Source organism: Danio rerio, chromosome 6 (assembly GCF_052040795.2).
Source record: "Danio rerio strain M-AB ecotype USA chromosome 6, GRCz13ab, whole genome shotgun sequence".
In the NCBI taxonomy this organism is placed as follows: domain Eukaryota; kingdom Metazoa; phylum Chordata; class Actinopteri; order Cypriniformes; family Danionidae; genus Danio; species Danio rerio.
In genome coordinates this window covers 37,070,968-37,098,742 of record NC_141026.1, presented here as the reverse complement: position 1 = coordinate 37,098,742, position 27,775 = coordinate 37,070,968, and the positions used below count along the sequence as shown (strand labels likewise).

Here is a 27,775-nt window from a genome sequence, read left to right as displayed (position 1 = left end):
TTTTCATTAGTTTTAACAGTCTAATCATGCGTGTAGATCTTTTAGGAAACTACACGTTTTTGAATAAATGAATAAATCGTGTTGCCTCTTTATTTTATAGTTACACGGATCACATATTTTCACGTTATTAAAGTGTATATTTTGGTTTAAACGCTTACCTTTGGCATTACAAGCATTACTTGTTAAAGACATTTCATTAGGTTTGCCTGGTCTGACAGGGGCTGAGTCTTGATTGGTCAAAGTGAATGTCCCGTCACAGAAAGGAAGAAGCTGATTGGCCAGCAGAAGTGTGACCTCCAATCACACCATGGCGGCGGTGCAAAATCCTTCGTCTGTACACAGGCAAACGTTAGAAGCGGTTGTGCACTGTAAGTACAGTGTGTGTCATCACAGCTCGCTACTGAATGAACATAAAGACAGAATGAAGAAAGTAGTTTTGGTAACCGGTGCAAACAGGTAACAAAACTGTGTGTGTATATATATATATATATAAACATGTTCTCTTTATAGCTTCACATTTTGGCTGAAATTTAGCTATAGATTAACTTACTTCACCTTCACTGTTCCTATTGCTGTTATAGTGCTGTTACTGTAAAGCTATGTTTATTAAATTATTAAATAACCAAAACGAATATTAAAAAATAGGAATAGTTCGTTTCCTTCATATTATTCAGCAGCAGGTTTCTTGTTTTTTCTCTTTAGTTTCACATCACTGTTGTATAGTTATAGTTAATTGCTTTAAACTGCATTCTTATGTTTTTATAGTCATTTTAAGTTTACATAATTATTTAAAGTTTTGCTTTTATTTAAACAACCTGAAGAAAAATAAGTAGGGTTAGGATACAGTTGTTGTAGTTGTATTATTCTGCATTTATTTGTTATATGTTGCAGAATATGTCTGTTTTTCTGTATGCCTAATAACCCTGTTTGGTTGTCTGTGTTCAGTGGCATTGGTCTTGCACTGTGTGAGCGTCTCCTGAATGAGGATGCCCAGATCGAGCTCTGTCTGGCCTGCAGGAACATGCAAAGAGCTGAAGCTGCCCGAAAGGCTCTACTCGTATCTCATCCACAGGCTCGGGTTTCTCTGTTGCACTTAGATGTGGGCAACATGCACTCTGTGGTCAAGGGTGCAGAGGAGTTCAAGAAGAAGTAAGACACCCTGGTCCCTCTTTTCCATTCGTCATACCATTCTTTTTCATTTTGATGGAGTGTAATGTTTATTTGTGTGCTGTAGTGTAACCATCATACCGCATTCAAATCTGCTTAGTGTTTCTGCATTCAGACTCTAAAGAATTGTTGTTTGATAAAAAGTCATAACTAAAAGTGATAGTTCACCATAAAATATATTTATTCACCCTCAAGTGGTTCCAAACTTTTAGGAATTTCTTTTTTTTTTTTAAACATGAAAGATGATATTTTCAAGAAAGTTGTAACCAGTGACTTTCATAGTAGGAAAAATAAATGCTATGGAAGGTATAATATTAGCAGAGCTAGGCGATTTGACCTAAAATCTAAATCTTAATTAATTGAACATTTAAACTCGATTACTTTTATTGAACGATTATTTGATTTATTTATTTTTGCCCTCATAGTTCTCTGACAGGTTTTATGAAGTAATATGCTCACATATTACAAGTGAGAGACTTCTGCATGGCTGCATTACTTGATTTTAAAATAGTTGAAGGAAACACACACTATCTACTACCTATGATTCTTTATTGAACATCAACGTTGAACAACTGAAATTAAAACACACATTGCCTAAAACAAACTTGCACTTTTGGAAACAATATGAATTATTTTCAATGTTTTTCATATTTAAAGTAGAAGGTATAGGGTACCTAGTATAGTAGGGTATGAGATGGGGCTGCGCCAGACCATACACATGCCTTCGATGCAGAAGTATCAACCAGCCAGACCGGGGTGATCAAAAAAATAGACCAGAAAATTCGATCAATTGTAGGTTCTGAATGTCGATTTAGATTACCTTTCGATTATTCTGCCAGCCCTTAATATTTGGTTTGTAACAAGTAAAGGGTGAGTAAATGATGACAGAATTTTTTTCAGTTTTGGATGAACTATGCTTTTGATATATCTTTTTTGGTCCAGTTCTAAAAGGATTACCTAGAGATGTTGCTTGGTGCGCACTGTTTATGGCACAGCCATAAAAATAAATGGGGCCAAATAATTCTGACTGTGTATACATATATGACATAGTTATATATATTAGAAATCTAAACATAAACCACGAAACCTTAAGGATTAAGTTGCATAGGTGTGGGTTAATTTTTTAAATGGCAAAAAAAAAATTTGTATATTAAGTAAAGAGCCAAGTTAAAAAGTTGTCCTATGATAAATACATTAAAAATCAATTGTTTTTTATTGCATTTAAACTACTTTAAACATTATAAAAGTTTTTTTTTTTCAAATAGTTGTATCTTAGCCAAATGTTCTATCCTAACAAAATACATAAATGCAAAACTTCTTTTTTCAGCTTTCAGGGGACGTTATCTTTTGTGAAATCTCAATTTTAAAAACTTGACACTTATGAATTGTTTTTTTTGGTCCAGGGGTCAAGTATTTTAAATTGCATGTTTTGGCTAATTGACTGGCTCGCACCTGAGTTAAATTAACCTCCCCATGCTGCCGAGTTTGAACATTGGACTCGACTGTTTGACACACGCATCTGTTTACCATGAATTTAAAGTAAATAATGAATTATTTAAAATAAATGAGAAGAGAATCATTTTCTGATATTAGATAAATTAGTCTTTGCTTGCTGTGCATCAGTTATGCATGTCAGAAAACAAGTGAATAAACACATGAATAGACTGCTTGACAAACTCATACATGATTGATAGTGGCTCACTTTCATGATTTGGTGCATATGAACCAATCCGGAGTTCGTGTGAATCTGCAGACCAAACCACTGTTTTCAGGTGGACTCAGATACGATTCGTGGGTGCGACTGCAAGTTTACATTCTTCCACCAAACCACAAGCTTGGCAGTAGGAAGTGCCTCTGTTTTTGCCTTGGGACCTTTTAATCACAACCTAATAAAATAAATACACATAGTACAAGTACAAGTACACAAAAACCCTACTCTATCACCAAATCTAGTTTACATTTGTTCACTGTGTACTTGTTATGTGCACCCGTATATGATGAATCTGAGAAGCAACTGTTCATTATTGGAATGTGAACAGTGCTTCAGGTGGAGTGATTCACAGGCAAACCAGTTGGACTAGTGGTGTTATAACTTATAAAATATTGCTTTTATTTGTAGAATGTAACCATGTTTTTTAACTATAGTATTATACTTCCATATCTAGTCTGGTATATATAATTTTATATATTAAATCAAAAATCTATAAATTTCATGTTTCAAATGAAGCACATAAATTATAATCAATGTATAATATTTATTAAAATAAAAATAACCATTATACAGTTGAAGTCAGAATGATCAGCCTTGCTGAATTAGCCTCTCTGTATCTTTTTTCCCTCAATTTCTGTCAATGGAAAGAATATTTTTTCAACACATTTATAATGCCATGATGAAAGTACATAATATTTTACTTGATATTTTTCAAGTTAGCCTACTAGTATTCAGCTTAAAGTAACATTTATAGGTTTAACTAGGTTAATAGGCTAGGTTAGGGCAGTTCATTGTAAAGCGATGTTTTTTTCTTTCTGTAGACTATCAAAAATCTATATTGCTTAAGGGGGCTAATAATATTGATCTTAAATTAAAAAAAATAAATAAATAAAACTGCTTTTATTCCAGCCATAATTAAACAAATAAGACTTTCTCCAGAAGAAAAAAATATTAAAGAAAATACTGTGAAAAATACTTCTCCTACAAGTGATGTCACTGGGGTTGGTGTTTGGTTGAGGTAGGTGTACACAGAAATTTCATTCAATATTGAATCTCTGAAGCTTATTAATAATAATAAGAATAATGTTTCCTAAAGCTTATAACACTTTTTTTGTTAATGATTGAGGCTTTGTAAAGTTTTTTTCTCTGTCCTTTCCTAATTGTTTGTTATTGTATTTTCTCTTCAATGCAGTGATGTTGTTTTTCTTATATTTAACAAAAATAAAAAAAGAGTATGTGTACACATTAAAAAAGCTCATAGGAGTAGGAGCTGGAGCTCAAGCCCCCCCCCCTCATCGGACGTGAGCTCCACCCATGTGGCTCTGCAGCGAGCACCTTCTCCAAAAAGAAAAAAGAAATCACAGGAGGGCTAATTATTTTGACTTCAACTGTAGATGTAGTCATTATTTTCTCTTGTAAACTATATGTAAACAATTAAACAGGGTTGATGGGACTATATGACTATATATTACGACTAAAGCACATTTGAATTACTTCTTTGATTATTCGTTTTTCTCATTAACAGGTTTAACAGATTGGACTATCTGTATCTCAATGCTGGAATCATGCCTAATCCCACGGTGGATCACGTAGCCTTTTATCGGGGCCTGTTTTCTAGGTAAAGTATTCACACTATATAAACTACCATTAAATAGTTTATATGTTCAACATATTTGTTTCTTTTGGAAAGAATGAATTAAATTGGATATAAATTGACAGTAAATACAATTATAATGGTACTTTTTTTAAATATACACCATTCTTCTTTTCTGAATAGTTCAGTTAGGCTTATAAAAGATAAAAATATATATAGTTTCAACAAATTTTTAAACAATAGTTTTAATAACCAATTTTTAATAATGTTTTTCTTTGCCATGATGACAGTGCATAGTATTTTTCTACCTATTTTGCAAAAGACTATATTCAGTTTGAAGTTTGATTTAAAGGGTTAGCTAGGTTATTGTGTTAATTAGGTAAGTGTGGTTTGTTCTGCAGCCAATTTAAATAAATAATTTAATTAATTAATTAACTAATAACAGGGCTAATACTGACTTTTAGAAAACATAAAAAAAAATAATAATAAAATCTACTTTTATTCCAGTGAAACTAAAAAAAAATAAGATTTTAAAAATTGTGTTGTTTGATCTGCAGCTAAGTGAAAAAAAAAATAACAGGGTTAATATTGACTTTTATAAAACATTTTAAAAATTAAAAACTACATTTATTCCAGTCAAACTAAAAGAAGTATGATTTTGAAAATTGTGTGGTTTGTTCTGCAGCCAATTAAAAAAATAAATAAACAAATAATGGGGCTAATATTGACTTTTTAAAAATATTGAAATATTAAAAACTTATTTTATTCCAGCCCAACTAAAAGAAATAAGACTTTGAAAATTCCCTTGCTAAGTAAAAATCTCTTGAGGAAATATTTATAAAAAATAAAATAAATTTTAGAGAGCTAATAATTTTTACCTTCAAGTGTATTTGTCTTTGTTGATAATTCTCTATTATATGTGCTTTTGATCACCAGAAATGCGATTAAAATGTTGACCACGGGGGAGGGTATTCTGACCCAGGAAGATAAGGTCACACCCATTGGTTTGCAGGAGGTGTTTGCTACTAATCTTTTTGGTCATTTCCTTCTGGTAAGTGGATGGTTTTGGCACAATGAACGTGTTTCGATGACCAAGCATAAAGATAAACAAAAATATAATACCAAAACCAGTGTGACTTCCACTGCATCATAATTTGGCTGCGCTGGAACATCACATATTTATAGTACTTTCCATGCAGCACTATCAAACAATTCATCTGCCTCACAATGGTCTCTCCCAGGGAATTATTTCATTTCTAAATGCCACAGGATTCCTTCTGCTGTTGTTAGTAACCTGTTCTCTGGCAGCTGCCCTGATCAATAATTCATCTGAAGGACTCTAGTGCTAAAGATGTGTTGTGTCCTCAAATTGCAGCCCTCATGAAGTGTTTCTATTTGTTAATTGAAGAGCTCATTCATTTGCATTATGAGGCATCTGGCCTTCAGTATAGGTAGTTAAGGCAGTGCTGTTCTCTCTATGTGTTACCCTATGTAGTGGAGTTATTGTGGCTCAAGTGGCATAGGCATTAAAGTTTCAGTAGGTATGACACTCCATGTCCTCGAAGGCTAGGCGAGACGTATCGATTTACTGCTGCGACAGCACCGGGTGTCTGAGGGGGAGCAAGTGAGACTTGTGTTTCTAGTCAAATTGCCCTCTGCTTCTTCCTCACATGGACACTAAATGATTTTGTTTTGTTATTATAAATATTAATATTATTCAGAATACATGTAACTATAGATGAGTTAAGTTTGTAAACAAACGTTATTGTTGGGTTGACCAAGTCTAATGAATTAGCATGTCGCTAGCAAAAATTAACATCATACTATCATTGTGATAGCATTTTACCATTGCATTAGCATGTTTTACCATACATTTGGATATTACTAACAAGCTTTTATCATAAATTAGCTTGTTGCTCGCCTGTTTGTAACATGAATTAGCATGCTGATAATGCAAATAAGCATGTTACATAATTGCACGTTGGAATTTTGCTAGCTTATTTCTAACACAAATAAGAACTTATTTCTAGCATAAATTAGCATGTTGTTAGCTTGTTTTTATCATGATCAAAGTTTTTGCTAGCATGTGAATTAGCATGCTGTTGGCAAGAATTACTATGCTGCTGGGATATTTTCAACAGAAATTAGCATGTTTAAACAAAACATTAACAAATTATTGTCAACAGAGCATACAGTGTTTTTGTCATTTTGTTTAACACTTTTTATGATGTAAAAATAAAATAATAACTCATACATTTTTTATATTTTGACAGGTGAAAGAACTGGAGCCTTTATTGTGCCAGACAGAGCACAATTCTTTAGTCATCTGGACGTCCTCCAGTAATGCCCAGCGATCCTCCTTTAATCTCGAAGATGTGCAGCATAAGAACGGCCCTTTGCCCTACAGCTCGTCGAAATATGCTTCAGACCTGCTTAGCTTAGCCTTGAACCGCCACTACAACAGCCAGGTACACTCCAAAAATGTACACTGCTTGTTCAGACTACTCATTTAAAAGAATAATTTGTTTAGAGATCTATTTGGGGATAACTTAATTGTTTTATGTTCAAAACAAGTTAACATAATCGATTTGTATTGGGACAACATGTAGGAATTGTGTGGAACCCAGCATTTTTTACAGTTCTGTAAAATCAAGACCATTTCTCAATAACTAGTCGTAAAAATAAAAATAAACAGTTGAAGTCAGAATTATTAGCCCCCCTCAGTTATTAGCCCACCTGTCAATTTTTTCCCCAATTTCTGTTTAACGGAGAGAAAAAACACATTTCTAAACATAATAGTTTTAATAACTCATTTCTAATAAGTGATTTATTTTATCTTTGCCATGATGACAGTAAATAATATTTGACTAAATATTTTTAAAGGCACTTCTATACAGCTTAAAGTGACATTTAAAGACTTAACTAGGTTAATTAGGTTAACTAGGCAGGTTAGGGTAATTAGGCAAGTTATTGTATAATGATGGTTTGTTCTGTAGACTATCGAAAAATTTATATTTATATATAGCTTAAAGGGTCTAATAATTTTGTCCTTAATTTTATTATTTTTTTTATTAAAAACTGTTTTTATTCTAGCTGAAATAAAACAAATAAAACTTTCTCCAGATGAAAAAATATTATCAGACATACTGTGAAAATGTCCTTGCCCTGTTAAACATTGTTTGGAAAATATTTTTAAAAAGAGGGGGCTAATAATTCTGACTTCAACTGTATATAGTTGAAATCACTTTGATAACAATAATGACAAAAATAATCCAGCTTACTTTAACCTGCACTCTAAGAAAAATCTTTTTTGACCAATTTCTTTGGTTAAATGGTGTTCATGTCATCACTAAGCGAATGTTGAAATTTTACCTTGATGATCTATAGCAGGGGTGCTCAACCCTGCTCCTGGAGATCGACCTTCCTAAAGAGTTCAGCTCCAACCCTGATCAAACACACCTGAATCAATTAATTAGGACCTAAACAGCAGTTGATAAATACAGGCGAGTGTGTTTAATATGGGTTGCAACTGTGTGTAGATTCGCTCTTGACATTGGTGGAGACATACATCCCTAGGGCGCATGCCTTGAACAGTACAAAATTCTGTTTCGCACTTTTAAAAACATGATTAAAGTACTTAATCATTAAAAAACACTTAATAATACATATAACAATCCTGTCCCATACTGATAAAGTCAATTTACAGGATTTTTCTGTAGTTGGGCTTTGAGGAGGTATGCGTGTAGAGAAATTTAAAGAGGTGTGTGACACAATTGAATGGTTTCATCCTGATTATTGTTTTTCATAATCATGGAGGCCAAAATCAAATCAGAATTTTAATTTATTGCACTGCCTTAGTTAATAGTATTACGGTGAACTATTAGTGAACTTGACTTAGTGCATGTGTAGGTTTTAACGGAGCATTACTTGAAGTCGATTAAATTTGTATTAGTAGGGACATTTCAGTAATTGGTGGATATTGGTGAGGACATGTCCTCTCTTTCTATGCCAATTCTACCCTCTTTGATCTATAGCAGGGGTGCCCAAACTCGGTTCTGGAGAGCCAGTGTCCTGCATATTTTAGTTCCAACCCCAATTAAACACACCTGAACCAGCCAGTCGAGCTCTATCTAGATATACTAAAACTTTCAGGCAAGTGTGTTGAAGGAAGTTGGAGCTAAACTATGCAGGACACCAGCCCTCCAGGACCGAGTTTGGACACCCCTGATCTATAGAAAAAAGGTCAACAATGAGGTTATGGTGGCATCTAAAGTATTACAGACCTCAAGCATTAAATCCAGCATATGACAACTGTAGTGGTGAATAGAATAAACAAAATCGTTTCAGCATCGATATCGCAATGTGTGTATCCACAGTAGTCACATCGATATGCAATGTTTTTTTTTTCCTCAAAAGTGTTTTTATTGAACATGTTAGATATGAAAAGTGTACAAATAGCTTTTCAAATTTTTTTTTAAACACAACAAACAAAACCTGTCACACACATATACATTTAGGTTCTATAAAAATAAATGAATAATATTAAAATAATATACTAATAAATAATAATATTAATTAAAGCATATTTTACTCATATCTATAAAAAGGAAAGAAAAGAAAATGAAAAAGATATTAATAAAAATAAGAAGGAAAGGTTCTACTCTTCTAAAATAACTGAAGGGGCCATCTACTTTATGTGATCTAAAACAGGTTGCCAAATGGGAAAAAACATATCAGTGCAACCTCTTATAGCAGGGGTCAACAATCTAGGTCCTGGAGGGCCTGTGTCCCTGCAGGGTTTAGCTTCAACTTGACTCAACACACCTGCCTGGATGTTTCAAGTATACCTAGTAAGACCTTAATTAGCTTGTTCAGGTGTGTTCGATTAGGGTTGGAGCTAAAATCTGCAGGACACCGGCCCTCCAGGTACAAGTTTGGTGACCACTGTCTTATAGTGTATCCTATATTTTTTCTAAGGTCAGGTTGTGTAGAAGTTCTGTAAGCCATTGATTAAAGGTTGGAGGATTTTTTTTTTTTTTGCTTCAAGCGTGGCAAAGACAATCACATTTATCTTACTTTTATTAAAACGTAAGGACTTTGGTGTGATCCAAATATTGAAATGATGGCCTCAGGTTCTGTATAGGTATTTAATGTGTCAGAGAAGGCGACGCAGTGGTGCAGTGGGTAGTGCTGTCACCGCACAGCAAGAAGGTCGCTGGTTCGAACCTCGGCTCGGCATCAGTTGGCATTTCTTTTTGCATTTTCTCCCTGCCTTCACCTAGGTTTCCTCCAGGTGCTCCGGTTTCCCCCACAGTCTAAAGACATGTGGTACAGTTGAATTGGGTAGGCTAAATTGTCCGTAGTGTGTGAGTGTGTGTATAAATGAGTGTGTGGATGTTTCCCAGAGATGGGTTGTGGCTGGAAGGGCATACGCTGCATAAAAAACATGCTGGATAAGTTGGCAGTTCATTCCGCTGAGGCGACCCCAGATTAATAAAGGGACTAAGCCGACAAGAAAATGAATGAATGAATAAATCTGGATTATAGTTGAATAGGAGCTACAGAATTGTATTTAATCGCTGGAATTAATTTGATTAAAGCAACAACAACAACAAAATTATTACTTAGAATTTTTGTCTTTGTTTCTAGTCCTTGATCTAATTTTTTAGATATTTGGACTAGAAATTAGACAAAGAAAAGCATTTTTTTGTATTGTGACTCCACAGAAAACCATCAAATAGTGCTATTTAACTATCTTGTGAAACTAGTCATTTCGTAATATATATATATATATATATATATATATATTTTTTTTTTTTTATTATATATATATATATATATATATATATATATATATATATATATATATATATATATATATATATATATAATCGTTATTAAAGTTACAAAATTTTCTTGTGGCCGGATGTTTTAAACGCTGAAATATTGAAATGTTTACATGCTTTAAAGGGACAGCTTACTCAAAGACTAAAATGTTCTCACTATTTACTCACACGTCACTTGTTTCAATATACTAAAGGAGTTATTGTTGTACAATCCATTTATTACTTTTTTCAATTTACATATCACAACAGATTACACAGTTACAGAATAATAATCATGAAGACACAGCAAACTTTTTATACAAAATAAAATAAATAAATAAACAAGAAAAAAAGGATATGTTTAAATTAGGTAAAGAGTGTTTTCTGAGTCTGTTTAGACCATGATACTCCCCTACTCCCTCTAAGCTTGTTCTTGTTGTAGCAGACTGTCAACATTTACATTGTACTTCAGAAAGTTATTAAAAGGTCTCCAGATATCTTCAAACACATTTTGTTTCTTTTTGACATTGTATGTGATCTTTTCCATTGACATATGTGATGCCATTTCTTTAATCCACTTTCCTATTCTGGGTTCATTTATATTTTCCCAATTAAGAGCAATAATACGTTAAGCTTGTAAAATACACGTCAATGAATCTGACCTCTTTGCTTTGTAAGTGAGGGCTGACAGGATTATATCGCTATATTTAGCTCAGAAAAATAAAATATCGCAATTTCATATATTTTTAATAGCGTGCAGCCCTAAACAGTATCATCTGCTGGTGTGGACACTAATATAGTTATCATTCTTGATGTGATCTGGCCTTTAGTGATGAATTCTGGTGATCTGTCTGCAGGGTATGTTCTCATCAGTGATCTGCCCTGGTCTGGTCATGACTAACCTCACCTATGGCATTCTGCCTTCATTGTTCTGGACTATCATCATGCCAATATTGTTTCTTGTAGGTCCCATATTTACTTTGCTTTTTATGATATAATATGAAACAAATGTAAAATTGTGTGAATGTTAACACACCACATGTTTTTAATGTTCTGTCTCATTAGATAAGGATATTCACCAATTCTTTTACCCTCTCACCATACAATGGAGCGGAGGCTTTGGTATGTACCTGCACCCCCCCAAATGTTTGACATATGTCTCTTCGAAGTTTAATCCTAAAAAACGCACAATATATTGCATAATTTTATAAAGCTACTGAGTAGGGATGTTCAGCATTGACCAAATTAATTTTATCAGTATTTTCTGGAATTTATTTTCAATAACAAGCATGAAACCATTAGTTGGTGGCAGAAAGTCGTTTATTCAGATGATTAATTCAAAAAGGCTGATTCATTTAGAAACAAAGCAAGTGACTCCCTGCATACCAATATGCATAAAATACAATATACACTCACCGGCCACTTTATTAGGTATACCTGTTCAACTACTACTCGTTAGCACAAATTTCTTATCAGCCAATCACATGGCAGCAACTCAACGCATTTAGACATGGTCAAGACGATCTGCTGCAGTTCACACTGAGCATCAGAATGGGGAAAAAAAGGGGATTTAAGTGACTTTGAACGTGGCATGGTTGTTAGTGCCAGATGGGCGTGTCTAAGTATTTCAGAAACTGCTGTTCTACTGGGATTATCGTGCACAACTTTATCTAGTGTTTACAGAGCATAGTCTGAAAAACAGAAAATGTCCAGTGAGTGGCAGTTCAGTGGGTGCAAATGCCTAGTTGATGCCAGATGGCCAGAAAAGAATAGCCAGACTGGTTTAAGCTAATAAAAGGGCAACAAAAATGTTGCCTAGTCTGATGAGTCTCGATTTCTCCTGGGACATTCGGATGGTAGGTTCTGAATTTGGCATCGACAACATGAAAGCATGAATCCATCCTGGCTTTATTGACGGTTCAGGCTGGTGGTGGTGGGGTAATTGTATGGGGGATATTTTCTTGGCACACTTTGGGCCCATTAGTACCAATTGAGCATTGTGTCAACGCCACAGCCTACCTGAGTAATGTTGGTGACCATGTCCATCCCCTCATGACCACAGTGTACCCATCTTTTGATGGTTACTTCCAGCAAGATAACGCGCCATGTCATAAAGCGCAAATCATCTTAGACTGGTTTCTTGAACATGTCAATGAGTTCACTGTACTTAAATGGCCTCCACAGTAACCAGATCTCAATCCAGTAGAGCACCTTTGGGATGTGGTGGAACGGGAGATTCTCATCATTGATGTGCAGCTGACAAATCTGCAGCCATTGCGTGATGCTATCATGTCAATATGGACCAAAATCTCTGAGGAATGTTTCCAGTACCTTGTTGAATCTTTGCCATGAAGGATTAAGCAAAATAGGCCCAACATGGTACTAGTAAGGTGTACCTAATAAAGTGGCCAGAGAGTGTATATGTTTTTATTTTTATAATTCTTTAATTTAAAAAAGCAATATTGATTCAGAAAAAAAACTATTCCAATTGAAGTCAGTGCCAGTGAAAGACTGGTTTTTCTTAATGTGCAGCAAATCTTTTCAAAGGTCACAAAATTAGTAAAAAAATTCCCAAATGTGAATTAGAAGAGTTTTCATCAAACTGTTGGAGTGGTTAATTGTAGTATTGGTAACCTAGTAAAGGACAGTAAACAAGGCAAGTATTAGCGTAATGTTTGCTATATTATAAATTACAGAAAATGGCAAAATAATTTCCATCTCCCACATCCCAAACCACTTCGTGAACTTTTTTTTTGCGAATTGAGTTATATTTAAATTTAAACATTCTTCAAAACATTTGGGATAATATAACTATAAAATAAATAACACTGTTCACGTGGTTTTGGATATTTTAAGTGAAGTTTATTTATAAACTAATTTCGAGAGAATCATGTGCTTATGATTGACCATAGCTGGTCTCGCATTAGCTATCATATGATTTACCAATCAGACAAATCCAAACGCACCAAGATTTTCTTACCCTAGTCATCTTCTCTATGAAGAACCCCCTCCATCCACCCCTACTCCTCCTCCACTTTCCTAGATTAATCCAGGACAGGGTGACACGGTGGCTCAGTGAATAGCACTGTCGCCTCACAGCAAGACAGTCACTGTTTTGAGTTCTGGCTGGGCCAGTTGGAATTGTGTGGAGTGTACCTGTTCTTCTTTTGCTCGCGTGGGTTTCCCCCCGGTACTCTGGTTTCCTCTCACAGTCCAAAGACATTCGGTATAAGTGAACTGAATAAACCAAATTGGCACAGTATGTAAGAGTTTTAGTACTGGGCTATCACCACGTAGCCATATGCTGAAAATAGGAAAAGGCCAAGCGAACTAATTTGGAGGAGTTCTCGAAACCTAAGTGCTCAGACTCCCCTCTCTCAAAGATCTTCTGATCTCAGGGCTCTCTCCCAGCATAGCATGCCAAACACACTTTATTATCAATCATCAGCTAAGTGTGAACTCTTGAATGAAAACATTTTACACACTGTGTCTAACTATATCATGGCATAAATAAAAAACAATAAAACCTGTATGGATTTTTTTTATTGAATTAGAGTTCTACTAATCACACAATACTGCTAAATTGTATGACTGGAAGTTCTGTTTCATAGTACATAGTGCAAATAAATCAAGGTGCCGCTTTGACTCTTAGTGTAAAGCTTATTGTTGCACTTAAGTTAAAGAACTTGTTTCATTGACAATTGTTTGGGCCTCAGCTTTCTCCCAGTCTCGACTTTCATCTATTGTTTTTTATTACACAGTATTGGCTGTTCAAGCAGAAACCTGAGTCTCTGGACCCGATGGCCAAATACCATAGTTTGACCTCTGGGCTCGGAAACAATTACACCCGACCAAGCAAGGTCAGAACTGACAATCAGGTTCTTTTGTTTTTTAGTTTAGTTTTTTTCTTCATTTTGTTGTCAGAATTTTAGTTCTTTACTTAATCTGAGTATATAACACTGAAAAAATATTCAAAGATGATTTTTTTTAAGTTAAGTGGTTGTAAATTGAGCTGAATTTAAACAAACAAATTAAGTTGAACATTACTAAATTTAATTTGTTTGTTTTTTATTTAACACATATAAATTGAAAAATTGACTGAATGTTTATCTGCTTGTTCATACTCTTTAAATACTCTAATGTTAACTGTTTTTTTTTTCAGATGGATCTTGATGAAAACATGTCAGAGGCCTTCTATGTGAAGCTGTTAGAGCTGGAAGATACAGTGCGGAAGAAGCTAAGAGCAGAGAATCCTGATTTCAAAGAAAGAAATGGAATGTGAAAAATGGAGAAAACTTTACAAACCACACTTCCATCTTTAAAAATGATCTAGGTCATTTATAAACTGCTCATGGAGATTTTTCGAAATATTAGGTTTGGTTGGTTTGAATGTCTTAAAAATAGATAAAGATCCCAAAAAAAAAAAACATTTCAGTTAATTTACTTAACCCTCTGGCCAATTTAAGATGCTTGGGGCTATTTTTGTAATCATCATAATTACTGTGAAAAGTCAGAGTGTCTGACTGTGCTAGAAATGGGACAACAGGTCTGTCATGTATTTTATCTTTATATATCTTTGTCCATTATTATGGGACCACTGAAAGGGACCTCTTCTAAAATGCTTTGATTTATAATATATAATAATTAGCACAGGTTGTGATGGGACATTGAATGCAATATGTGTGCATTTCCTGATTAATAAGTTGCTTGGTGTATTATGTTTGTATTGCTGTATACGTGTTTGATTTGTCATTTTTAGCTCAACCTTGACCTTGTCTTCTCTACAAAAAAAAAAGTTTATCCTCATTCAGCTGATAAGTAAAACTTTCTTAACACAATAGGCACATATAAGCTACATTGTTTATGGGTGTTCATATTCAAATTACAACAAAGTGCAGTTGTAACACATTTATTAAACTGCATTAAAGCTCTTACAGATCCGAAACGAAGAACTGTGTTAGTATTTTAATGTTCCGTAAATGAATTCTGAGTTGGAGGATTGCAGGTATTGATGGTTTGCAGTGATGATGGCGAAGCTTGATATATTTACCTGTTAACAACAACAAAAACGTTTATGCTATAATAACCAACTTAGTTTTCTGTTTTGCCATACATTTTAACCTGACGATATTTGTTCTAATCTTACCTGTGTCTTGAAGCGGAGTTCTCTGCGTTCCCTATGAATAACTGGAGTTTGTGATGTTTTCTTCAATTTTCATAGTGTTAATCCACAATATATGACGAGGCGATGTAACTGTGCCTCGGCTGATCCATTAAACGTCGAGTGTGTGTCGGATAACTTGTCTCCAGATCTTCAGGATCCGCGAAGATTTGTTGCAGAGGGACTTGAGAGACGCTGCTCGTGTCGCACTCTGGGTCTTCAGAGGAGCCGCTGAGTTTCGGGTTGCAGAAAGCCCAGACCATGCCGCAAAAGTACACGAAAAACGCTGACATCACCAAAAACATCAGCGCATACGACTCAATCATCGCCTCAGTCACCGCATTCGGCATCTCTGTTAAAATAGGCTTAAGGTTTCTGCAAATAAATGACCGTAAATCAGTCTTCCTCAGCCGGGTGTAACCAGCGCGCTTGGGTATCACCACTGCCTTGATTTGATACAGGCTATACGTGGAGAACTAAACTGCTTTGTCAACATTCAGTAATAAATATAAATCTATAAGAGAAAACCATTTTAACTAAATAACAATAGGCTATATTTCTTTGATTCGTTTTACGACGGAAAACGACCGTTTTAATAAATATACATGTTTTTTGAATTTCATCCAAAGGTGAGGCTACCTAAAAGTTCACCCAAAAATGAAAATATTTTATCCATTCAATATTTACCCATTCTTGACATGTTCCAAAGCAGAGCTGTTTTGTTATGTTGAACACAAAATAAGATATTGCATTTATTAATATTATAATAGTCTACAGATAAATTGTTGTTATACAATAGTTTGCCTAATTACTCTAACCTTAACCTATTTATGCCTTTAAATATCACTTTAAGCTGTATAGAAGAGTCTTGAAAATAAAATATTATTTACTGTCATCATGGCAAAGATAATATAAATCAGTTTTTAGAAATAGGTTAGGTCTATTAAAACTATTATGATTAGAAATGTGTTGAAAAAATCTCTTCGTTTAACAGAAATTGGGGGGAAAATTAACAGGGGGCTAATTCAGGGTGTAAATGACTGGAATAAAAAAAAAGATTTATTGTTTTTGATGGCATAGCAGTATAGGACAAATGAGGTCATGAAGGGGACAAATTCTGGAACTTAGTCAGTGAGGGGTGGGTCTTCTGAACCACCCGAACCCCCTGACTACGAGCCTGGCTTGGAGATACTGGTGGAGGGCGTCACATGGGCTGGTTGAGCATGGTTTGCCCTGGCTGCTTTTCAAGCTTCAACCATGTTTATATAGGCCTAGTGCAGGGTGTCCAAACTTTTCCTAATGACAGGCCAAAAACTAAACTTGATTGAGGGTGGTGGGCCGGAAGTAAATATACCAAGCTGTAAAGTTGTCAATATCATTTCCTAATTTATTATTGTAATTCATTATCTAATTTATTATATAATTTATTTAATGCTATAAATTATTACATTTAAAGGGACTAAGCCAAAAAGTAAAATGAATAAATGAATTATTACATTTAAAATACTTGTAATATAATATTAATTATACAGTTTTGTACATTTTATAATCAACATCTTGCAATAAAAAAACATGAACAATCATATTTATATAACTAAAAAAAAATACACTTTTCCTTGATTCACTTGCTGATGTCAATGTCTGCTGATGTCAATGTCTGCTATTTATCAACTGACTGTTTTTATTTATTTATTTTAGATCTGATTCATTCACATAATTTAATTAAAACCTTTAATTCCAGTTTGCTTTTTTTGGTATAGCTCTACGGTAAAAAACAAAACAAAAGTTATGTTAAATTAGAAATGACCATCTTTGTTAAAGGCATTACCCCAAAATTCCCCATAATTTTCCCTCTCTTCTCAGATGCTATAGAGGGACAAATGAAAAGTTACTGTGGGCCAACTTTGGCCCATGAGCCCTAGTTTGGGCATCTCTCGCTTAGTGTTTATGTGTGTGTGTGTTGGGGCTGCATGATATTGGAAAAAAATTTACATTGTGATATTTTGTTTCTCTGCTTATTTTTTCTCCAATTTCTGTTTTACAGAGGGATTTTTTTCAACACGTTTCTAATCGTAATAGTTTTAATACGTCATTTCTAATAACTGATTTATTTGAACTTTGCCATCATGACAGCAAATAATATTTGACTAGATATTATTCAAGACACTTTTATACATCTTAAAGTGCCATTTAAAGGCTTAACTTAATTAGGTTAACTAGGCAGGTTAGGGTAATTAGGCAAGTTGTTGTATAATGATGGTTCGTTCTGTATACTAGAAAAAATAAAGTTTAAAGGGGCTAATAATTTTGACCTTAAAATTTTTAAGTTAGGTTTAAGTTTTTTTTTTTTAATGAAAAACTGCTTTTATTCTAGCCAAAATAACACAAAACTTGTAAATATGATTAATTAAACTAGGAACACTGAATGCTTGGAATCAAATGTAAGTTCACATACCCTGCCGTACAGGTGCAGTTCACTGTCAAAATGCAGTTGTTTTGCTTGTTAATGATTACCCAGGCCTTGTACAGTTTCGTCTTCTTTTCTTGCCTTTGGCTAGGCAGAACCTTTAGGACTACAAAGTTTTGCATCTGGTAATCATGGAACATTAATTCTTGCACATGACCACACAGAACAAAATTGTTGGCACCCAAAGACTTACCTTTAACTTCTCTCTTTTAGAAACACTTGGAGATTCAATGAGGATAGATGTATATTTCGGGCAGGGTGCTTGGCCATTTTGTCTTATCTTATTTCCATTGAGGGTGCTATCGCAAATTGATCTGTCAGCGGTTCACTTTAACGTTAATTTAGCAGAATATCTTTGCTTATCACTGGGTGACAAGTTGTTATAATACATTAAAAGCATTATGTAAATAATATAATATGTAATCAATATAACTTATCTTTAAAACAACAACAAACTCAGAACTGCATTGGATGTCACTCTATCTCTGCATGCTAGCACTCCGATTTTTTTCTGCAACCTCGATGCGCGCGCATCCTGAATGTTTACACACCGGTAATTTGTCTATACATGCTGTGGAGAACAATCTTCTGATGTCATCTTATAATGCTAGACAGAGCACTTGGCATTATTAGGCCTATTGTAAATTATATTTATTTTTAATTTATTTTTCTACTTTATAACAAACAATGGAATTTATTTTAAATCTCCACGATAAACAAGTTAGCTCATGCAGTAATTAATAACATAATGCAAAAGTAGTCAGAATTCATTGCCTAATACAAGCCACTTTTATCATGCAATTTGTAATCAGCAACAATGTTCGTAAAATATAATTACAGTCATCATCCTCATCATCATCTACCCAGCACTAATTTTTGCTGATTCCTTTTAAATTTCTCATTTTCTCCATAACTAAAATGGGCTTTTCAGATTATTGTGTAAATTTGCTGTATGAATGATCATATTTAAAAGATAAACAGGTCTAAATAAAAAAGTTTTTCAAATCATGTTAACATTTTCATATGTACCTTTTTTTAAATGATTCACAAGACTAAAATAATGCACTTTATACCCTTATTTTGCACCTATTTTAAAAATAATAAAGTGTGGATTATTAGACACAACTATAACAGCTTCAATTATAAAATGGAAGAGTTGGTTTGTCAGTGTGTGCACTGCATATTTTGGTAGATGTTGTGGAACAAGGGTAAAATCACTCAAAGTGATGTCATTTGTAAACAAACACTGCATATGTTAATGACTGTTGACTGATTGCTTTAATGTTACTGCTGCAGCCCAAAGCTATTTGGGGGCTGTTTAGAAAACTTGTTTTTTAGTGAAGGGGTCATATGACATCTCTCAGGGGTTACTGGAAGATGCGTGTAAAATTTATGAATAGCAGCGTGTTGTTGACAGACACAGTTCTGCAACAGAGTCAACTCAGCTAAATCAGCTTTCTAAAACAAGTTTAAGTATATTTTAAAGGAATGGAAAATCTTTTTTGGGTTAAAAGGATTCTAACCACAAAAATAAAATTAAATAAATTAAATAAATAAATTACACTAAAACAATTAAGAGTGTTTTTTATATTGAATACAAATTACAATATTTTAAAGAATGGTGAAAATGGCGATCATTTATTATAAAAGTCAATCCAACATATTTTTTTTATATTTTAGTCGTCTTTTGTCTTCAAATAAAATTCTCACGTGGGTTTTCACTTGTTTAACGCATGATTCAACACCGTAGTCCTACATAACAAAAGGCCTGTTTGAAAAATATATTAAAATTATCAAACTGCAAATAAATACATTTTTTTCTGGGGTTTTAGTTCAATTACAATACAGAGGTCGGATATTTCATTTGGCGATCATCAATGTTTTTGTTCTGGGTTAAGTTATTTGACTACAAGTCCCATACTGCTTTGCGGTCAGAGTCCCGGATGAATTCACGCCGGAAGAGAAGCGCAAGTCTTTTCCAGCCATCTTGTGGCATCTAGCAGCGAAGTGCTCGCTCAAGCCCCGTAGAATCGGAGGAGAATCCTGCTGAAAGGGGGCCATCATGCCCGGACATCTGCAAGAAGGTTTCGGCTGTGTCGTAACCAATCGGTTCGACCAGCTATTTGATGACGAAGAGGATCCGTTCGAGGTGTTAAAGCAGGCAGAAAAGAAGAAGAAGGACGCGACCGTCCCTGGTGCCGCAAAGACCGCCGCGCAGGCTGCTAAGCAGCCCAAAAAGGAGTCGCAGAAGGAGAGGAGAAACCCGCTTCCCGATAAAAAGGAAGAAACACAAGCCCCCGTTCCTCTCAAGAAAGATGGTAAATTTCTCATGCTTCAAACTCGTTATTTAGCCACACTTTTCCTCAGTGTTCAGTGTGCAAAACGCGCCGCTAAGCCCATGAGGTCACGCACATCACTATTGTTTATGAACTGCCTGACACCTCGAAAACTTCCAGCTTTATCAGCATACATCTTCTTTAGCTTCATGTGTTGATATAAAAGCCACAGACTTAGGATAACCTGTTGCTGCTTTATTCGTTTGTAGATCAAGTAGTGTAGGCCTAACACTACTGATAACCATCAGTTTGTTTATTAAAATGTCACATGTATTCACCCGTTTAACTACGCATACTCTAGTGAAAACCTCTTCTAATTCAGATTTATAACGTTAAACTGTCTAGGGTCGAACAGCTCTTTATAATCACATGGCTTTCGAGCAGTGCTCGTGTAGTGCAGCTCCAACCTCGTGTTTGAGGCAATAGTGCCCGTCCTCTCGCACACGACACTCCCATTGAAAACCCTCCTACTGTTATTTATTGGGTTTTTAACTTCAGTGTGTGCTTTAAACGCGTTTCAGGGTGGTAGTAGTATTGAAGGAAGGCTTGTCGAAGTATTTTCGGGTGTCAGTGGCCCTGTTTGACTGATCTGGATGAGAGGAGGCAGCGGGATCGTGAACAGGTGCGCGCAGGCGGGACTGCGGGCGGGCGCGTGATCAGCTGTTGGGCTGCGCGCGAGAGCGTCTATTTCGGTAGGTGGAGGGTGGGATCAGTCAATCACAAGAGGCGCAGACCATTATTATCGATGCACAACGTGGAGTTTATATCGTGAAAGGGGGGTTATTGAAAGATAAATATTTTCTTTGCACAATTAAGAGAAAAATAAGCAGTTAAGCTGAATAAGTAAAAAGATGATAATCTGTATTTATGTACTGCTTCCCTTTAAAGGCATTTTAGTGTCTGTTTTTAAAATGACAGTTCATCAGACCTTTAATTTGGTCATATAACAAAAGTACAAAATATGTTTCATCTCGTTCATCTTTTACGAATCATAAAAGTGATTGCAGCCGCCACAGTAAGAAATGAGCAAGGCTAATTTGAGAATTAAAAAGAGCAAGCACGCCCAGGCTCAATTAGGTTTGGTGACAAAAGCTAGGTGAAGTTTCGAGCATGCAGCCTCTTGATCGGGCAATTAAAAGCTTTTATTTCCACTTCTTGCAATAAAACATCTGATTATTAATAACAAAAAAGAAAACACTAAATGTCTGGGTTTAAATAAATAAAACAATAATTATAGTATCCGTATTTTGTAAACTTTAAAGAAAAAGCACAAATGTTTGTGTCTTTGTTTACAATTTTTCGTTATCATGTGTAAATCAAATTTCCCATCTAAAATAACATTTTCTTTATGTAGATGTTTATAAGTAAATTACTTATGACCTCCAAGTTTTGTGCACATAACTAGTGGAACCCAAATGTTGAAAAGCACGCAGTGCAACCAAGATTCTTGACATTTTTTTGAGGAGTTGTGACAGACTTGCTTTTTTGACACAATTTAAGTACATTTAAAAATTATTTACATTAAAATCCAAAGTGTAGTTTGACAGAAATGTTTTCTTGTCATTCTTGTCATTTCATTTTTGTCCAGTGTCTGTGCAGTTTCTCTCCACAAGTTATTAGCAATAACATTTTAAACACATTGACTAGTCTCAGATATCTTTAAGTATAGCTAAAAACTTGCTCATCATGTTGTCCAGTTGTTGTTGTTGTTGTTGTATAATTTAATAGTTTATTTTTCTTCTAACTTTGTATTTTTAAACCACCACCCAGGGTTTGTATTGTCACCTTATGGACATTCTAATTAGTGCATTAGTTCAAAGAATATACCGATATGTAATCTGATTCTGATGATGAAAGTTGTCACATGGACCCTTGCGCATACTGAATGTATAGATCGGGCTTATGTTTAAAAAAGAAAATTTCAGCATAGGGAAAGTCTCTTTCGATATTGTGTTCTCTGATACTCATTGGTGTTTGTTTGAATTTTTTGTTTCTGTTTTGAAGGCATGAGGAAGATGGGCCGCCGGCCTGAGCAGCAGGGTCAACAAGGATCCCAGCAGCAGCAGCAGCAACAGCAGGTGCCTCAGCAGCAGGCAGGACAGGGGGAGGGTCGTCCACCAGCAGACAGGCGGCCTGACAGGAGGCCACCACGTGAACGACGCTTTGACAAACCCGCTGATGAAAAACCTGCTGAGGGTGGAGAATTCTCAGTTGAGAAGTGAGTCAATTGACCTTGTTTTGTGTGTGCTAATACATGGTTGATCCTCAATGAAGTTTTGTTTTCACACATTTATTTGCGCCAGCAAAAATCTATTTGTATGGGTTTTAAAGTACTTTTTCATATTTTAGGTTTTTTTTTTTTTAATTAGCATGAGTTTCTAAAGGTTAGTGGTTCAATTGATCACATTTTAATTCGAATCACATTAGTTTTAAAGCATGAATCAATTTTTCAGGTCAAATATAATTTGCTTCCATTAAACAAAGATAGAATAAACAAATTAAGTATTATTTAATTTATTTTCTGTAGTAAGAGCAGTCAAACAAACAAAAGCAATATTGTAGAAATTAAAAAGTCTGATAAGTGGTTTCCTATATTGTTGAGTCATTAATAGTAACGACACTGGTAGTAACAGGTTTATTCAGGTCTAAAGCACAGAGGTTGTTTTAATGTTACTCATTAGATTTTTTTTCCAGCTGTTTGTTTCATTTGCAACAACCAGTTGTGAATTTGAATACATGTGTTGTGAAATAATTAAAGTTTTTATAATCTGTTCTGTTCAGTTTTGTCACTTTCATGTGGCTTTCTCATGCCACATGGCCTACATACTGTCAGTTTTGTTCTTAGCCTCGTTTTCATCATCTTTATATTTAACATGAAAGTCAAAAAGATTTTTTTATGATGAATGTAATGCTTCAGTGCAGCTCTTTCGGAAATTTCTAGCCTTAAAAATAAAAAGCCCAATTAGCCCGGGTGTCATGTGAGTCTTGAAACAACAGTCATGGTTTGTATGGATCATGAATCCAGCACGGTGTATTTTACGCCCACTTAAAGCATGATCTTGATGTGACTTGTCTAATTTTTGGCACTTACACACAACCACACACACACACGTATGCTCACATTTGGTTGCCTCCCACATTTAGTTGTCCATTGCTCACACTTTAACATTTGCTCAACTATTTGCTATAAATTTTTTCCACTAATTTGTAGGAAAAGGTCTGGTATCATTTGATTAAGCACAGCATGTTAGCATTCTTGCTTTGTTTTTTCTCCTGCATAAGCAGAAATTTTAAATTAAGATTCAGTTTGAGGTCATTAAACAATGAGATCCTCATCTAACAGCTCAATTGTCTCTCCTCATCAGGACTATGGGTGACAGGCCATTCCGGGGTCGTGGAGGTCCCCGAGGGGGGCGCGGAGGGCGAGGCAGAGGTGTTGGCAGGACTGACGGCTTTGACTCGCGCGGCAAACGAGAGTTTGACAGACACAGCGGCAGCGACCGATCGTAAGTCATTTGCATCCATATGTTGACCCCAATGATAACTCAGCCTGTGTGTGTATGTGACATGTCAAAGCTAAGTGTTATTTTTTGTTTCAGCAGCCTGAAAGCAGAGGAGAAACGTGGAGGCAGTGGATCTCATAACTGGGGCACTGTTAAGGATGAGTTGAGGTCAGTGGAGCGATGGGCTTATGTTGACGATCCTAAATCGCAGATGAGATGGATTCGGAGTGGTCAGTGATGCCATTCTGGTTAGTTTTGTGAAATTGGATGCATTTCTGTTCTCTTTTGCAGTGAGCTTGACCAATCAAACGTCACCGAGGACACCCCTGAAGGAGAAGAACACCCACCTGCTGACTCGGAGAACAAGTGTGTACACTTCAGCTTAAAATTAGCACAGCACTGCTGAGTCATTGCTTGCCATTTGCTGCCGTCACTGTTAGCATTTGTTGCGACTTGAAATTTGCAACGAAAACAGTGTGTGCAATATTAGCATTAGAGCTGCGCAATAAGCTCAACATAAGTAGTATAGTTTCATCATCGATATGGCAATGTCGAGTTGACATTATAATAAAAGCACCACACTTTAGAACATGGTTTGCAAAGTTTATCACTAATAGAGTGAAAAAGTTCAATTTGGATGTGCCTTTAAGACCCATAAGAAACCAACTTTAAATCTTTAGCGAAGATTAATTATATTCATTTAAACAATAAAGACTGTATGGTTTTAATTTATATATGACTATTGAATTCTGTATCTCAGTACTGTTAAATTTCACAGAAAACCAAAAAGGTTTTTTGTGTTGTATTGTATTCATCTATGCTCATAGTTTAACTACGTTTTCTGCAGATTGTCCCCTAAATCCTAATCCATCTAAAAAAGAATTATTTCCGAATAGTTACAAGTGAAATATCGTAGGCATGTCAGGTTTTTCCCAATATCGTGCAGCCCTAATTACAATTGATTTGGTAACAAAGGCACTATTAAAATCATACAATTGTTGTTATTAATTTAATTGGTTCACTGGGAGATTTGGGACTTGATTGGAAGATTCAGTTTAGCTCAATTTTGTTGTACTGTTCTCACAGGGAGAATGAGGTTGAAGAAGCAAAAGAAGAAGGCCCTAAGGAGATGTCTCTGGATGAATGGAAGGCCCAGCAGGATAAAGAGAGAGCCAAAGTGGAATTCAACATTCGTAAGGCAAATGAGGGAGCTGACTGGAAGAAAGGATACGTTCTGCACAAGTCCAAGGCTGAGGATGTAAGTAACATGACAGCTCTTAATCATTAAACATGCAAATATTGCTTGAAATTTGCTCTGTTTTTGTTTTGTGCAGAATGAGTTTTTGCAGCTACTTCACATGCAGTTTGCCTGGATGTGTGGTTGAAATATTAACTCGCTGTCCATCAAACGTTTGATTAGATTAAAGCTGTTTGCCCTGAGAGAATGGTTTTATTCCATTGACAACTTTTGGAAAGATTTTAAACCAATACCATTTGAATTTATTTCTGAAGTTTATATAAGAAGATTAATCTTCTTATCTAGTTCTTATTTTGGTATAATTCAACCAGAGAGTCACCATAATGAAAGCAATTGATCCCGGTATGACTGTAAAAAGCAACGATTGATGTTTGAATGCATATTCATTGTTTAAAAATACACTGAGGCCTTGGGAAAGCTTTAAGAGCTTTATTTGTCTTTCCTTTTGTTTCTTTCATTTTGTTCTTTCTTATGAGAAGTAAAGTGGCAAATGTGTGTCTGGAAATGAACATTGTTGTATTTATGTATTGCAGGCCTCTGCTGATGATGCTGCTGGTGACCATCACTTCCGCAAACCTGCTAATGACATCACGTCCCAGCTGGAGATTAACTTTGGAGATCTGGGCCGCCCGGGACGTGGTCGTGGAGGTCCACGAGGTGGCAGAGGTGGCCGTGGGGCGGCTGCTGCTACCAGACCACCTCGTGAACGCAGGCCAGACAAGGTACATGCTTTTTGTGTATTTTAGAATCTGCAGGCATGCATCTTTCGTGTGTATGTCAATTAAATCTGTTGGGAAAAAAAAACTCTTGACATGGTTTCTGAAATAATGGTTAATATCTGAATTTAAGACGATTGACTTCTCATTGCTCCTGTATCTATTTATTTAAAGGTCGGAGGAGTGTCTGTCCCTAACGTGGACGACCCAGAGGCTTTCCCAGCCCTGGCTTAAGCTGCACAGACAGCTCTTGGCTCACCCAGGAGGATCACTCCTCCATGGGTCCTTGTCTAAAAGGCTTGCATGCTAACGGATTCTTCAGCAGATGAAATGATGGAAGACTGTCATCCATGCCATTCACCCTTGAGGACTGAATTTTACCTGTTTTAGAAAAAAAGAAGGAAAATTAAAAAAACAAAAACAAACAAAAAAAAAACAACGGACGGACTTCTTGCTGTTATGAAGCAAATTATTGGTCGAGGTTTTGTATTTAGACAAGGTAGCAGGGATGTTTTCATACAGTGTTTCTTTTATTGTTTCTTTCTTTTGTTTTTCTTTTCAGAAATGATGCATTGTTCATGGATACGTTTTGTACTGCTGCTTGAAAATATGCATTTCCAAAAATGGGTGTCAAGAGCGCACCAGTTTATCTTAAGGTGTCCCGTAGCTTGCTTGCTTTTTACACACAAATGCCTTGAAACAGGGGCCGCCCTTTTCAGGGATGTGATCTACCGGTTAGTCTTTTAATTTTTAAAGGTTACTGCGTTTCTAAGGGAATTATAGAGCATTTTAGTTCTGGTATTAAACACCTCCCTTCCCTGAAAGCAAGGCTTTAGAACCGTAAAATCATTTTGATTAAATGTACAATTTCTGATTCAGACCTTAAAGCTGGGATGTAATTCAAATGATTTTTTTATTGAATGACCACTGTAAGCTTCAAATGGTGTCTTTGATGCCATTGCCTCTGGTAACTCAGGATAGTATCGTACTTGTTACGCGAAGTTCTGGTGTAAATACAACAAGCAAGTTTACACACCGCACTCCTGTTTACTGATTAATGTAAGCCAGGTTATGGATAAATCCTGTTAGAAATGATGTTTTCTTTCTGCCCCATTGCTTTTACAACAGCTCTACTGCATACTTGATCTGAAAGAAACCCCTTCCTGTTCAGCGTGGAACAGCTGAGTGCTATTATAATGTGTGAATTCCTACCCTGCTATTAGACCTCTGTCAATAATTAAAAGATGGTCGATTCATACAGAGTTGTCGTGTGGACTTTAATTTCAAACATGGAACTGCCTCGAACCTGTTCTCGTCTCAGTTGGGTTTGTGTTTTTATATAAAGACTTCATTTCAGAGAGCTGTTTATTTGAGTAGTTTTTTTTTTTTTCCAAAAAAAATCAAATTAGTTGAAATAAAACATTTTCAATTTTTGATCAATAAAATAGTTAAATTAACTATTAAAATATGGGGAGATTAACATAAAATAAATGGTAATACAGTAGTGTTATTTTTCATAGTTTTGGATTTAAACGGAGTCGGTGACGTTCGTTTTTCTCAGTTGCTTTGGTACATTACTCAATTGAAATTTGCAAAACCAAGTGCATCTCTCAAAGCAACACACAAAACATCATGATTTACCTGCAAAACTATTGCTCCATCTCAAAACTGAATTTCACTGAATGTACTAGTCCTTGTCATTGTGTATAGATAAGACAGTCAAATTACTTAAGTAGATATAACTACTCTGGAGGAGTCTTCTGATGTAAAATATGGCAATTTTTATTTTTTTTTTTTCTGTTTGTACTGTAACCTTTTGGCAGATCATGTCATTGAGACACTGAAAGGAAAAGAGCACTGAATAGCAAAAAGAAAAAGTAGAAATGTGAACCTAGGACAATATCCTTTGAGATGTACCTTCATTGGAGAAAGTCAAGATTCGTCTGGGAGAAATGTTCCAAATGTAGACAGATTTAGTAAGGAAAAGTAACGAAAATGTAGAGAAAAATACATTATGACAATAGTCAACAATTTTGC

General features: G+C 35.3%; 2 protein-coding genes across 3 annotated transcripts; both read left to right on the top strand.

Moving 5' to 3' along the window:
* The first annotated feature begins 366 nt into the window (after positions 1-366).
* On the top strand, positions 367-15,242 carry hsd17b7 (hydroxysteroid (17-beta) dehydrogenase 7). The gene is made up of 9 exons (NM_001077328.1): positions 367-456; positions 946-1,149; positions 4,404-4,496; positions 5,409-5,523; positions 6,746-6,940; positions 11,155-11,259; positions 11,363-11,419; positions 14,059-14,157; positions 14,460-15,242. The coding sequence occupies exons 1-9, from the start codon at positions 422-424 to the stop codon at positions 14,577-14,579; spliced, it is 1,023 nt and encodes a 340-aa protein (NP_001070796.1). The 5' UTR covers positions 367-421; the 3' UTR covers positions 14,580-15,242.
* A 4,654-nt stretch (positions 15,243-19,896) lies between these two features.
* Positions 19,897-26,996, top strand: serbp1a (SERPINE1 mRNA binding protein 1a). 2 transcript variants are annotated; one of them, XM_087255094.1, is made up of 8 exons: positions 19,897-20,243; positions 22,266-22,479; positions 23,627-23,767; positions 23,861-23,932; positions 24,056-24,130; positions 24,851-25,022; positions 25,556-25,744; positions 25,913-26,996. In XM_087255094.1, exons 1-8 carry the CDS (start codon positions 19,988-19,990, stop codon positions 25,970-25,972), a joined length of 1,179 nt encoding a protein of 392 aa, XP_087111220.1. In that variant the 5' UTR covers positions 19,897-19,987; the 3' UTR covers positions 25,973-26,996. The 2 variants fall into 2 exon arrangements, with proteins under 2 accessions (XP_087111220.1, NP_999879.1); NM_214714.1 differs by having other exon boundaries at positions 19,915-20,243; positions 23,864-23,932.
* Positions 26,997-27,775: the final 779 nt, after the last annotated feature.

What these genes read in the sequence shown, in the direction of transcription:
- serbp1a (XM_087255094.1), top strand. Translation starts at nt 19,988, where the DNA reads ATGCCCGGACATCTGCAAGAAGGTTTCGGCTGTGTCGTAACCAATCGG. An exon ending in CGTTCCTCTCAAGAAAGATG is followed by an intron (nt 20,244 to 22,265) that starts GTAAATTTCTCA and finishes TCTGTTTTGAAG; the next exon opens with GCATGAGGAAGATGGGCCGC. An exon ending in CACAGCGGCAGCGACCGATC is followed by an intron (nt 23,768 to 23,860) that starts GTAAGTCATTTG and finishes TTTTTGTTTCAG; the next exon opens with CAGCCTGAAAGCAGAGGAGA.
- hsd17b7 (NM_001077328.1), top strand. Translation starts at nt 422, where the DNA reads ATGAAGAAAGTAGTTTTGGTAACCGGTGCAAACAG. An exon ending in ACCGCCACTACAACAGCCAG is followed by an intron (nt 6,941 to 11,154) that starts GTACACTCCAAA and finishes ATCTGTCTGCAG; the next exon opens with GGTATGTTCTCATCAGTGAT. An exon ending in ACAATGGAGCGGAGGCTTTG is followed by an intron (nt 11,420 to 14,058) that starts GTATGTACCTGC and finishes TTTATTACACAG; the next exon opens with TATTGGCTGTTCAAGCAGAA.